The sequence below is a fragment of the Panicum virgatum genome, chromosome 3K, assembly GCF_016808335.1.
Source record: "Panicum virgatum strain AP13 chromosome 3K, P.virgatum_v5, whole genome shotgun sequence".
NCBI classification, from domain to species: Eukaryota; Viridiplantae; Streptophyta; class Magnoliopsida; order Poales; family Poaceae; genus Panicum; species Panicum virgatum.
The window spans coordinates 27,820,173-27,832,468 of NC_053138.1; the positions used below are offsets into that span (position 1 = coordinate 27,820,173).

The following is a 12,296-nucleotide window of genomic DNA, read 5'->3' on the forward strand; positions in this document are numbered from 1 at the left end:
TTCTAACAAAATAGTGAATTGTTAGGTCTCTTTCCAACATATATCCACGTTTTTTTTATGTTCGGCGTGAACGTATGATAACTAGTATAGTATTTCTTTTATCTCAAACAATAGATGTGTGTGTGTGTGTGTGTGTGTGTGTGTGTGTGTGTGTGTGTGTGTGTGTGTGTGTGTGTGTGTATGTATCTTTTACACGCAAACACGGGGTGCTCGTCGCCATGACTCGCGGCTACATGACGTGGTGACATGTGTGGTACCGTACGGTACCGCGTTGTTGTATTCGTCTACTCAAGTCATAGTACTCCACGGGTACGCGGTACGTACGGGGGCCATGTGACGCTGGCATGGTACGCCACGCCGTGCAGTCCGTTAAGGAGTTGACAACGAAAGCATCTCGCTAGTTTTTCAAAAAAAAAAACATCTCGCTCGCCTCAGCGAGGACTACGGGGGAGGGACAATCATTATTGCCCCCGCAGGCAGCAGATCCACCACCCAGCGCCGTAATATTCGTGGAACCATGAACAGGAATATCATGCCAGGACTGCCACACAGGCAAAGCCAATCCCATGAGAACAAAAACTAACCCGGGAGGGGAGGTGGTCCACCCGCAGCGAGCAGGTCCCGGAACTAAAAACTACTCCCTCCATTCAGTTTTAATAGATATATTTCCATATGACACAATGACCAAGGACATCACAAGTGTGCTTATCAATCTAATAAATGTCACATACTTTTTTGTTGGTCCTCCAATGTTTTAACTAGGAACTCCTTGTAACTAGTGCTATTTATTGCCAATACCCATGCTAATAGTAAATATAGCTATCATTTTTGAACATTTAAGTTTTTGAAATACAGCTATCAAAAGTGAATAGAGGGAGTATAACGGCGCCATAAAGAGCACGGTACCGGTCCTCGACGGGTACATCGCGTCACCCGTCATCCCCTTGCCCTTCTTTCGCGAGGAGAAGCCACTTTTTTCCCCTCCTGCGCGTAAAGCCGTCCCGTAATCCCCGCGCAAGTGGCGTGATCACGCGAGTAGGGAGGGCATCAGGAGCCGGTGCCATTCCCTCGGTTCACACTTTAATTTGAGACAGGGAGCGTCGGCACTCGGTGCTGCCGCCTCCCTTCTTTTTTTCCCCTGAGATGGGGCACTCGATGCCGATGGCCGATGCCATTCTCTGTTTGACAACACGAAAATACGAGCGTCCTTTTTCTACGAATGGCCGGCTCCAGAACAAGAATTGCGCCCCGAGGCACAAAGCGTGCTATCTGTGCTTGCAGAGATTTTTTTTTAAAAAAAAACGCCTTAGTTTTTTCCTCGACGCTGCGGTGCAAAGAACTCCTGGTACGGCGGTAAGTTGTTTTTAAAAAGTCTTAGTTTTTTCTCGACGCTCCGGCGCAAAGAACTCCTGGTACGGTGGTGGTACCTGTGCACGGCCGGCCGCCGAGACAGGCACGACCGGCCGCGATCACCACTCACCGGCTGCGATATGCCGAACTCTTGGCTCCAATCCTTTTTCCATTCCGCCTGCATGCAAGAAACGAAGAAACGCTCGCCAACCGGCCTGTCACCGTACGTACACGGCCACCGAAACTCGCCACCGTCCAGCCGGGCCAACCAACCCCAGACCTACCGCTCCCACCCCCCATGAATGGCGGACCAACCGGCGGAAGCAGAAAGCTAGCTACCCAATGTCGTCGAGCTCGCATGTGAACGACGAAAGAATCGGGCGCTGTTTGGTAGCAGTGCTAGGCTAATGTAGCAAATTTTGACCATTAATTATATTATTAAATAAAAACAGTTTATAAAACTCAATTCATAACTCTGTGCTATTTCGCGAGCGAATTAAATGAGATATTTGAGTATAATTAAAGGATGATTACTATAGTATTATTATAATAAATTATAAATTAATTAGAATTATTAGATTCGTCGCGCAATATTGTATTTATTTGTAAAAGAATTTTATAAATAAATTTTATTTAGTACTTCATGCATTCAAAATTCTCTTATATTTCTAGGTGTGCCGGAACCAAACAAACAAAGCCGGAGCCACTTCGCAAACGGGCTGCTCGTCGTGCGGTCAAGCCCGCCAGCCACACACAAACCTACTCCATTCCACCACCTATGGATGGCAACGGGGCTATCCCCGCCGGGGAACGGGCAGACGTTCTGCTCCCCGATAGTGGAAAAATGGCCCATCCCCATCCCCGTCCCCCGCTCGCGGGGGGGATTTTTCCCCGCCCCCGTCCCCGTGCGGGGATCAAGCACCCGACGGGTACCCCGTCCCCGAAATATCCCCGACGATTCGAGGGGAGAGGGCGCCGGCCGGCTGCCGAGGGAGGCGGAGCTGGGTGGCGGCCTGCAGGGCGGGCGGCGTCCGGCGGCGAGGGAGGCGGAGCTGGGTGGCGGGCGGGCGGCGGCGGGCGGCGAGGGAGGCGGAGCTGTGTGGCGGGCGAGCGGCGTCCGACAGCGAGGGAAGCGGAGCTGGCGGGCAGCGTCCGGTGCCGTGTGACGGAGGGAGGCGGAGCTGGATTCGGGCGGCGTCGGGCGGTCGGGGCCTCGGGGGCGGACGCTCGGGCCGTCGGGCGCTCGGTCTCGGGCCTGTGCGGCTGTGCGGCGCCCGCGCCGACGGGATTTGGGGTTGGGGGCGGAGAGGAAGTGAGGAACTGGGAATGGGATGGACGACCTAGGGTTTAAGAAGTTTATATACATCTGCTAGGAGCTGGGCTGGGCTCATAGCCTCTATTGGGCTTTTTTCGGTCTGTTATGGGATTATTCGGGTTCCCCAACGGGTAACGGGGACGGGGACGTATGAAACGTTTCCTCACCCGTTTCACCCGACGGGGATCATATTTGACCCGTTAAACTCCCCACGGGGAGCAAATTTGACCCGTTAAGATCCCCTAATAGATTAAATCCCCGTCGGGATCGGGGATCGGAGCCCCGTTGCCATCCCTACCATCACCCTAGTACTCGGAGCGACCGCGTCTCCTATTGGTCTTGGAAGTGGCGGCCCGAGCACAGCCGCAACCCGCCGCGCTCCGGCGCCGCAAATCCCCTGCCGCGCACCATTCACGCGCCGGAATTGCCATGTCAGGGTAGCCGCGAGCGCGCCGCCGGGGAGGCGAGGACGGAAGGGAAGGCATGGATTGATGGATCCTAGCCGGTGGGTCGGCCCGCCCCCCCGGCGCGGTTCTCCATGGATTGATTGACTGGACAGGCCGACCAACACCACCTGTGCACCTCGAAAGGCTTAAACGGCGGAGAGGGGCCCGCCACGTGATGGCATAGGATCCTCTGCGCCCCCCGCCGCAGATAGAAGCGGCGGCAGCGGCTCATCATTCCCTCGTCCGTACCCGCGGCGGCAGGGCGATTTGCCAGGGCCCAAGGATCATTGCCAACCGGGTGAGCTGCTAGGAGTCAGGAGCAGGGTTAAAAAAACCGGCCGGAACCGGTCCGGTTACCGTGGTTACCGGTCTTACCGGCCTGGACCGGTTCCGGTTCCGGCCGGTTTCTAACCGGCCCAAATTCAAATTTTAAATTTGAATTTCAAAAAATGGAAAAATCTCAAAAAAAATCCTAAAAATATTTCAAGGTGCAACGAATTTAATGGTGTCAAATGTTCTCAAAAATTCGTTCATTTAGTATAGTTTGCGGGGAGTTGAAGTTAAATCAAAAAAGAAAAAGAAAAAATGGGCCGGCCCATTAAGGCCCACCAGTCAAACCGGTCAAACCGGCCGTTAAACCGGTGAAACCGGTCGGTAAACCGGTCAAACCGGCCGCTAAACCGGTTGCACGGGAGCTTTTGAATTTGGATTCGAATTCAAACAGGTCAAACCGACCGGTAAACCGGTAAAACCGGCCGGTAAACCGGTCGGAACCGGTTGCACGGGAGTTTTTGAATTTATTTGAATTTGGATTTGAATTCAACCAGTTTCCACCGGTTACCGGTCCAACCGGTTCGGTAAACCGGAACCGGTGGCCGGCGGTTTGGGTTAACCGGTCGGGATAAAAAACCCTGGTCAGGAGTAGCTTGCCAGCCCAACGCGATTCATCAACATCACAATTCACAAGTAGGTGCTGGGTGGTCCGGTCTACGTGGAACCAACGCGAAATGGGAAAAAACCATCTTTAGTAAGTGCGATTCCATCTCTTATGATGTGCGCATTATTGGATGGAAGAACAAGGTCCTGTTTAGTTGCCTTTAAAATTTTAAAACTTTACAAGATTTTTTATCACATCAAATATTTCAACGCATGCATAAAATATTAAATATAGCTAAACAAAATAACTAATTATACAGTTTATCTATAATTTGCAAGACGAATCTTTTGAGTCTAATTAACCCATGACAGAATAATAATTATCAAATACAAACAAAAGTGCTACAATACTTTATATCTAAAAGTTTACGCATCTAAACAAGGCCCAAATACTGCTGCTTAAGACCCATTCTGAATTGTAATTCCACAAAAGTCACACGACAATTTCCTACGAGTAATGTTTAGCTCTGTCACATCAGTTTTTTTTGATATTACTGTCACATCAAATGTTAGGAAGGACTAACACTAATTAATTATAAAACTAATTACAAATATCTAGAGCTACTTTTTAAGCCTAGTTAATTTATAATTAGCATATATATTAACTGTAGCACACATATTCACATGAGCTAATTATGAATTAGGTTTAGAATATTCATCTCACGAATTAGTCCGGAGATTATACAGTTAGTTTTATTATCATTGTACATTCAAATATGTGATGTGATTTTGTTAAAATTTAGCTCCCCGCTGGATACGCGTATCCATCAACAAATGACAAATCATGGCACCGTCTGTCACTGTTCGTACTTTTAATGATTTTTATGAGGACCTGTCCGTTCCCTGCCCTCAGCCCATCACGCCTGTTGGTACTCTCGGTAGGCGATGAATTTATGGCCCGACTGCAATCCTCCCGCCATCAGTTCCAATCAGACGACGGATGGTAAAACACATGCCCTTTATCATCGCGTCCGGGCTGACTCGTGTCGACGCCGTCATCCACCCTGTCTTCTTGACGAGCCGCATTGCAGCAAGGTGTCCAACCAACAAAACCCGAGCGAAAATCCTCCGCCGCCCGCTCGCGCCAGCCTCGCCGCCAATCCCAATCCGGCAATCCCTTCCCAACCGACGCGGCCCCCTTGCCCTTGCCTTGCTTCCCCCTCCCCCCCGCGCGACCAGGCTCGCACACGCGGGCGGGCGCATGCGACGCCACCCCGCGCCCGGCCCCAGGTAAGCGCCTCCACCCCCCCGCGCCCCGGCAATGTCGGCGCACCTCTCGCCGCCCCACCACCCATCCCTCGCCGCCGGGGACGCCAAGAAGCAGCCGCACCTCGGGGCCGACCCCGGCAGGAGGACCTCCTCCTGCTTCGGCGGCGACCACAGCAGCACCAAGAAGCCCGGGCCCTCCGCGGCCAAGCTCGCGCTCGCGTCCTTCCTCGGCGTCATCGTCCTCCTCGCCGCCGACGCCTCCCTCGCCGGCGCGGGCGCGCACCGGCGCCTACGGCGCCAGTACCTGCGCTACGTCGGGATCGGGGTCGGGGTCGGGGTCGGGGGCGGGGGCGCGAGCGCCGGTTCTCCGCCCGCGTGGCTCTCCGTTCCGGACCGCCCCAACTTCACCGACGACCTCCTCGCGCGGTGGCTCGCGCCGGGGGGCTCCCCGTGCCGGGACGCGCGCACGGCCAACATCTCCGTCCCGGCCCTCGACGGCGCCGCGGCGAGGGGGGAGGCGGCGGAGCTCGGCGCGGGCGAGATCCACGAGTTCACGTTCTGGGCCCTCGACGGCGCCGGCGGGCGGCGCTGCCTCGGCGGGGACTACTTCGAGGTCGACCTCTCCGGGGCCGCGTGGAAGTCGCGGCCGCCCGTCGTGGACCGCGGCGACGGCTCCTACTCCGTCCGCCTCCAGGTCGCGCCCCGCTTCGCCGCGGGGGAGTTCCGCCTCACCGTCGTCGTCCTCTTCCGCAGCTTCGAGGGGCTCAAGTTCTCCTCCGCCAGGTTCAAGTACCGCGCCGAGCTGCGCCGCATCCCGCTCCTGTTCCGGCGGCCGGGCGGCAACGCGTCGCTCCCGGCGCTGGAGGTGTGCCGCTCCGCGGACTTCGCGCGCGACGCCTGGTCCGGCCGGTGGACGCGGCTCGCCAGGAACGACGGCTGCGAGGACGTCGACGCAGCGGGCCGGTACCGGTGCCTGGAGCCGGACCACCCGTGCGAGGCGCCGTGGTGCCACGGCCCGCTCGGCGCGCTGGAGAGTAACGGGTGGGTGTACTCGGCGCACTGCTCCTTCAGGCTCTTCGCGGCCGACGCGGCGTGGCGGTGCCTCGACGGCAAGTGGCTCTTCTTCTGGGGCGACTCCAACCACGTCGACACCATCCGGAACCTCCTCACCTTCGTCCTCGGCATCACAGACACGTCCGTCGTGACGCGCCGCTTTGACGCCGTGTTCACGAACCCCAGCGGCGGTCCGGGGACCCTGAGGATCACGAGCATCTTCAACGGCCACTGGAACATGACCATGAACTACCTCGGCCTGCATTCCCTCCGGAACAGGGGGTTCCGGCAGCTGATCCGGTCCTACTTCGTGTCCGGTGACCGTGTCCCAGATGTCGTCATCCTCAACTCCGGCCTGCACGACGGGTGCTACTGGACCAGCGTCCGTGCCTATGCCCAGGGCGCCGAGTTCGCGGCACAGTTCTGGTCGGATGTCATGGCTAAAGTGCGCGCTCGTGGCCACGCCGTGCCGAGGGTGTTCTACCGTACTACGATCGCGACTGGGGGTTATGCTAGGGACCTGGCATTCAATCCGAGCAAGATGGAGGTGTTCAATGGCGTGCTCGTTGAGAAGATGAGGCGGCATGGGGTGCTCACCGGCGGGGTGATCGACAATTTCGACATGACATTCCCATGGCACTATGATAACCGCTGCAATGACGGTGTGCACTACGGGCGCGCGCCGGCGAGGCTGGTGTGGCGGGATGGCAAGGTTGGGCACCAGTACTTCGTGGACCTGATGCTGGGCCATGTGCTCCTCAATGCCATCTGCAATGGATGAGAATTGCTGGTTCCATGCTCTGTAAGTTTCTGGTGCTCAATTGTGTAAACTAGAGTTAGGCTGGTTAGGGAGCTGAATTTACCGAGATGAGATATAGATACACGGTTGCAGAGTTCATGTGTACATCAGATGTGGGAAGAGAGACGAGTGGGGGTTTAGCTGAAGCAATTTGTATTCTTAAACATCTGATCTTTCAGCTATGCTACTGGCCTGATCTTGCTCTAGTAGGCAAGGAGGATTGAGAAATCGATCGGAGCTACCTACGAGGAAGATCAGGTACATGTAAATATATTGCACGACTATTCGAGGAGGCTTTATGCTGTGCAAATTCAGTAGGTCAAATGATTCTGTTCGGTGCTAGTTTACTTTCTTAGTAATTCTGTTTTGTTCAGTTCCATCTTCATTGTGATTGTGTGGGTTAGCCTACTATTAGGTAAAGAAATGCCAACTTCCTGCAGTGCGCTGGAGATAGATGTATCCCCGTGTGCTCCAGTTTCATGTGTTTTAGGTAAAGTAACATGTAGTGAGCAGAAAAGGACTGCCAGTGGGATCACTTTTGAGTGCAAAGAGTGGTGATTGGAAATTATGATTGCAAAGCTTATGTGTTGTTCGGAGTTTTGTGATGCTGTCACAGTCTAATAATCTGGAAAGTAACCTTTTCTGATCTAAAGTTTGAGACTCTTACCAACATGATAAAAGCATCATATTATTGCCAAGGACAGGTTCATGAAGAGGTCCGCTCAATGCATAAGGAAATTCACTTGACTAGATTGTACATTACACAAACCGAGTAGGTCATATTGTACAATATGGTCGTGCAAGTGTAATGTGACAGTTTGTTTCATTGCTCTCTGTCTGCCTTCAGCTGCAAACAAGCGAGTATAGTAGACATTCGGTATGGTGGTGGATTGCCTTCAGGTGTTCCTGTATTTGCTCCATGTGGTGTTTTCTTGAGTGAAGCAACAGTAATGAACTGGTGTGCCTTTCTTGTATGCAGCTCAGTCTGTTCAGACATCAGGGCTGGCTTTTCTCTTGTGGAAGACGAGTCTAGTTCATAAAACTGTGATAAGCAGAAAAGGGCAGACCATGAAACAATTTTTTTTTTGAAAGCACCCAGGAGCATTAGGGAGTCATGTAAGAATTTTGGGCGCCCACGCTGACCGGACTCAGTGCAGACGAGACTGCCTGAGAAGTCTCAGAACGCGTCATGCTGAGGCTTATGCACACCACCTCGCACACACACCAGTACACACTCACACCACCTCGGTACCCGGTGAGGCACGCGGGTTGCGATTCCCAGGAATCGAACCCGTGCTCGGCCGCTTGCTCACCTGGCGAGCCGACCAATTGAGCTACAGTCCTCACCATGAAACAAATTTGAGTGCTAGAGTTGTCATCAGAAATGTGATTTACAAGCTTACGCATTTTGAAAATGTTGCGGTAGCGCCGTAGTGGTGATCGTATAATCTGAAGAAAGCAAATGTTTCCCACTGAAAGTTCAAGCCTCAACATGCAAGATAACTTCAGATGGCTGTAAAAAAAATATATAGCAAGACAGGTCCAGGAATCTTTTGCTCCAACAAAGACAGGCTTAATGTACACGCTGGCTAAGTAGGTCAATTTAACCTATAGATGCCCATATTCAGCAGGCCAGATGAATTCTAGTGTGACATCCACTCCCTTCGTTTCATTGTTCGCTGTGTGACAAGCAAGTTCCAAACAAAGCAAGAGCAGAGGTGCTGCCCACCCGGTGTAGTTGCTTTAGCTTGGGGTGTTCCTAAAAACAACCCCATTGTGGTCCCCGTTTCTTTTTTCCCACTTCGCTTGAGTGAAGCAAGGGTTGAGGAAAGTATCCACAATTCACAAGTTTTTTTTGAATAAACACAATTCACAAAAGTTCCAAAGCTAAAAGCAATTGACGTTAGTATCTAAAAAATAATTACAGTGAGAATCCTGAATGTGAGTAGGAGGCCGCCAGACAGGCATTGTGCCCGTGATTTCTTATATGGTTTGTTCGTTTCCTATAAATCCTTGGAGCTTTGTGCCACTGGTAATTTAATCAAATATACTAATGAGCAGGGTCAGTGAGAGAATCTAGTGGCACCGACGTCGAGAGCCTACTGATCTTCCCAGCTTCATGAGCCATGTGTCACGGCGACAGGCAACATGGGGTGGGTGACTCTTGACAGCGATGCCCACAACTCCGAGAGCGATGAGGGGGGTAGCTGATGCCAGCCATCTGTATGGTCAAACATCTGATCTTTCAGCTTTGCTAGTGGCCTGATCTTGCTCTTGTAGGCATTAGGCAAAGGAAGATCGATCACTCGATCGGAGCCACCTACGGCTGTTTGGAGAGGCCTCCTCATGGCTCATGCTGTACGCCTGTACAGATTCAGTAGGCCGCGTTATGTTGTGCGGTGCTACTTTTAGTACCTTTGCAATTCTCGGTTTGTATTCATTGTTGTTTGTGATCGTTTGGTTTGCAGCTATCAGGTATATGCTGCTAGTACAGAAAGTCAAAAATGCCAACTGTTTTTCTTTTTATAAACCAATGCAGACTGGTTGGGGTGCTTTACATTACACAAACTAATGGACAACACCCCCTCATGTTTCTATGGTTGCTCCAACTTTATGTGTTTCAGATAAAGCAACAAAGAGAGATGATCCAGAATGTGACTGTACAGCTATGTGTCTTCCCACCCCCTCAAGCCTAGGGGTAGTAATGAGCCATGACTCTAGTAGTCTTTTCACGGCCTTTCACAGCCCAACAATACTTTTAAATTATTTAATTCAAAATTATAAAAGATTAGAGACCGGTCCTTTTAGAGCCCGGTCCTTAGTTGCATCCTACGGAATTGCATAACTCAGTTTGCTCCGTTCTTCGTTGTCTGACTTCAGCTGCAAACAAGCAAGTATTTTTTTTTAAAAAAAAGATTAACAAGCAAGCAACCCTTGGCGAGTCGTGTGCCCTGAGTCGCGATCAGAAATGCGATGGTAAGCATCTCCAGCAGTTTGTCAAATCGAGTTGTCATCTTTGATTTTTGGCAAAAACGTTAAAAATACTCCTCCAATAATTTGGCAAAAGACTTGGCAATTTTTGGCAACTTGGGAAAAACCAGCCTCCAGCGCGTAAATATACGCGCGCGGCGTGCGGTTGGCAGCGTGGTTTCTAGTCAGGTGGGAGGATGAAAAAAGAAATAAATAACAGAGAAGGGTTCCTGATTTAAGTTTCCAAGAGGTGGAAGGGCATAAATATAATTTTGTTTCTCTCTCAGGGTTCCTGATGTAAGTTTTCAGCAGTTTGTCATATTTTACTTGGCATATCTTGCATTTTGCCAATTTCTAAAAAGATATGCCAAATAAAAAAAAGCTTATCTCCAACCGTTTGGCATAATTCACTTGCCAAACTCAGATCTAACTTACATCAGGAACCCTGAGAGAGAAACAAAATTATATTTATGCCCTTCCAACTCTTGAAAATTTAAATCAGCAACTTATCTGTTATTTATTTCTTTTTTCACCCTCCCACCTGACTAGAAATCACGATGCCAACCGCGTACCGCGTGCGTATATTTGCGCGCTGGAGGCTGGTTTTTCCCAAGTTGTCAAAAATTACCAAGTCTTTTGCCAAACTGTTGGAGGAGTATTTTTAATGTTTTTGCCAAAAATCAAAGATGACAACTCGATTTGCCAAACTGCTGGAGATTAGATCTGAATTTGGCAAGTGAATTATACCAAACTGTTGGAGATAAACTCTTTTTTTATTTGACATATTTTTTTAGAAGTTGTGAAAATAAAAGATATGCCAAGTAAAATATGACAAACTCTTGGAAAGCTCTTGCATTTTCCAGCTTTTGTTGTAGTACCGTCATCGCGGTCTAACAATGTGGAAAGTAACCCTTTTCTGATCAAAACCCTTGCCAAACATGCACGCTGAACAGCTGCAAAATACTACTACTAAAATACGACAACCTCAGGAATCTTTTGTTGAAACAAAGGCTGGTATAGTCGAGGAAGACGCGTCCTGCGCACGCATGTTCAGTCAGCTGGCCGAATCGTACGGTGAAGCGTAACATTCCGTTCTGCTTTTCCAAGTGAAGCGTTCGAGAGAGCGTCAAGACCAGATCGACAGGCGATGTGCCTACGGAGTTTATGCTTTCGTTTGGTAACTGCAACAACCCAGGTGTTAATTTCTCGTAATTAAGGATAAATCCGCGATTAACATGATTGTTAGCCTTAAACACTCTTGAAAAGATCGCTAAATAAAATTTTTTGCTAGCAAGTTAACTTATGCGAGAAGGAAATAACTTTTAAAATGATTTTCAATAACGGTTCGAGCCACGTTTGAAATCCAAATCAACCCAATGTCAATTTTTCTCCTCGGAATCAACCTGGGCCCGGATAGTCCGGGTATTAGCTCGGATAGTCCGGATACTCCGGATCAGCCGATCGGATGTCCGATTGTCTTCTCCGCGGACGGTCCGCTAGGGGGCACGGACAGTCCGCCATCTATTTGAAAACGGTCTGTCCGGTATTGTCCGGATACTCCGGATCTGAATTTTTCTATTTCATTTTATTTTGTCCTCTGGGCCCCACAACCGTTAAATATCTCACCCTCTCACTCTCTCCCTCTCGTTTCCTCCTCCTCCTCCTCGACTCAAGCTGAGGCGAGCTCGCTCACGCCGGCGCCCCGGCCATCTTCGGCCGCCGTTCGTCGATCCCTTCCATGAGAGCCCTCCCAACCACACCTCGCACCTTCTCCACACCTCCATGAGCCTCGCTCGAGCTTTTTCCGGCTGGAATCGGCCCTCCACCGTTGACCTCCATGGGAGCACCGTCCGAGCTCCGCCCTTTTTCGTCGATCCGCTTCCTCGGTCCTCCTCCGCCCAAATCGACCGCACAAATGGGTTCGTGGTGAGTTCCTCCATCTTCCCCACCCTTTCCCCGGCCCTTTTTCTATGCCGTGCGTCGCTCGCGTCGTCGGCCACCATGGTGTGCACAATCGTTGGCCTTTTGTTTAGGTTTGCCCGGAAACTCTGGATATAAGTCCGGAATCTCCGGATTAGGGGTTCCGGAAACTCCGGATGAGCGTCTGGAAATTCCGGACATTGTGTCCGGAGAATCTGGGGTAAAACCCGGAGTCTCCGGTGGTTGGTTTTTTATTTTTATTATTTCAGCGAAAACTTGCAGGTTGCCTAATAAATTA

The 12,296-nt window shown here is 51.1% G+C and overlaps 1 protein-coding gene across 1 annotated transcript; it reads left to right on the plus strand.

Annotated features, from left to right (window-relative positions):
• Positions 1–4,998: 4,998 nt before the first annotated feature.
• On the plus strand, positions 4,999–7,450 carry LOC120698797. Its single transcript, XM_039982534.1, has one exon. The coding sequence runs from the start codon at positions 5,309–5,311 to the stop codon at positions 7,088–7,090; it is 1,782 nt and encodes a 593-aa protein (XP_039838468.1). The 5' UTR covers positions 4,999–5,308; the 3' UTR covers positions 7,091–7,450.
• Positions 7,451–12,296: the final 4,846 nt, after the last annotated feature.

Excerpts from the sequence above, each read along its gene's own strand:
- LOC120698797 (XM_039982534.1), top strand. The coding sequence starts at position 5,309 with ATGTCGGCGCACCTCTCGCCGCCCCACCACCCATCCCTCGCCGCCGGG.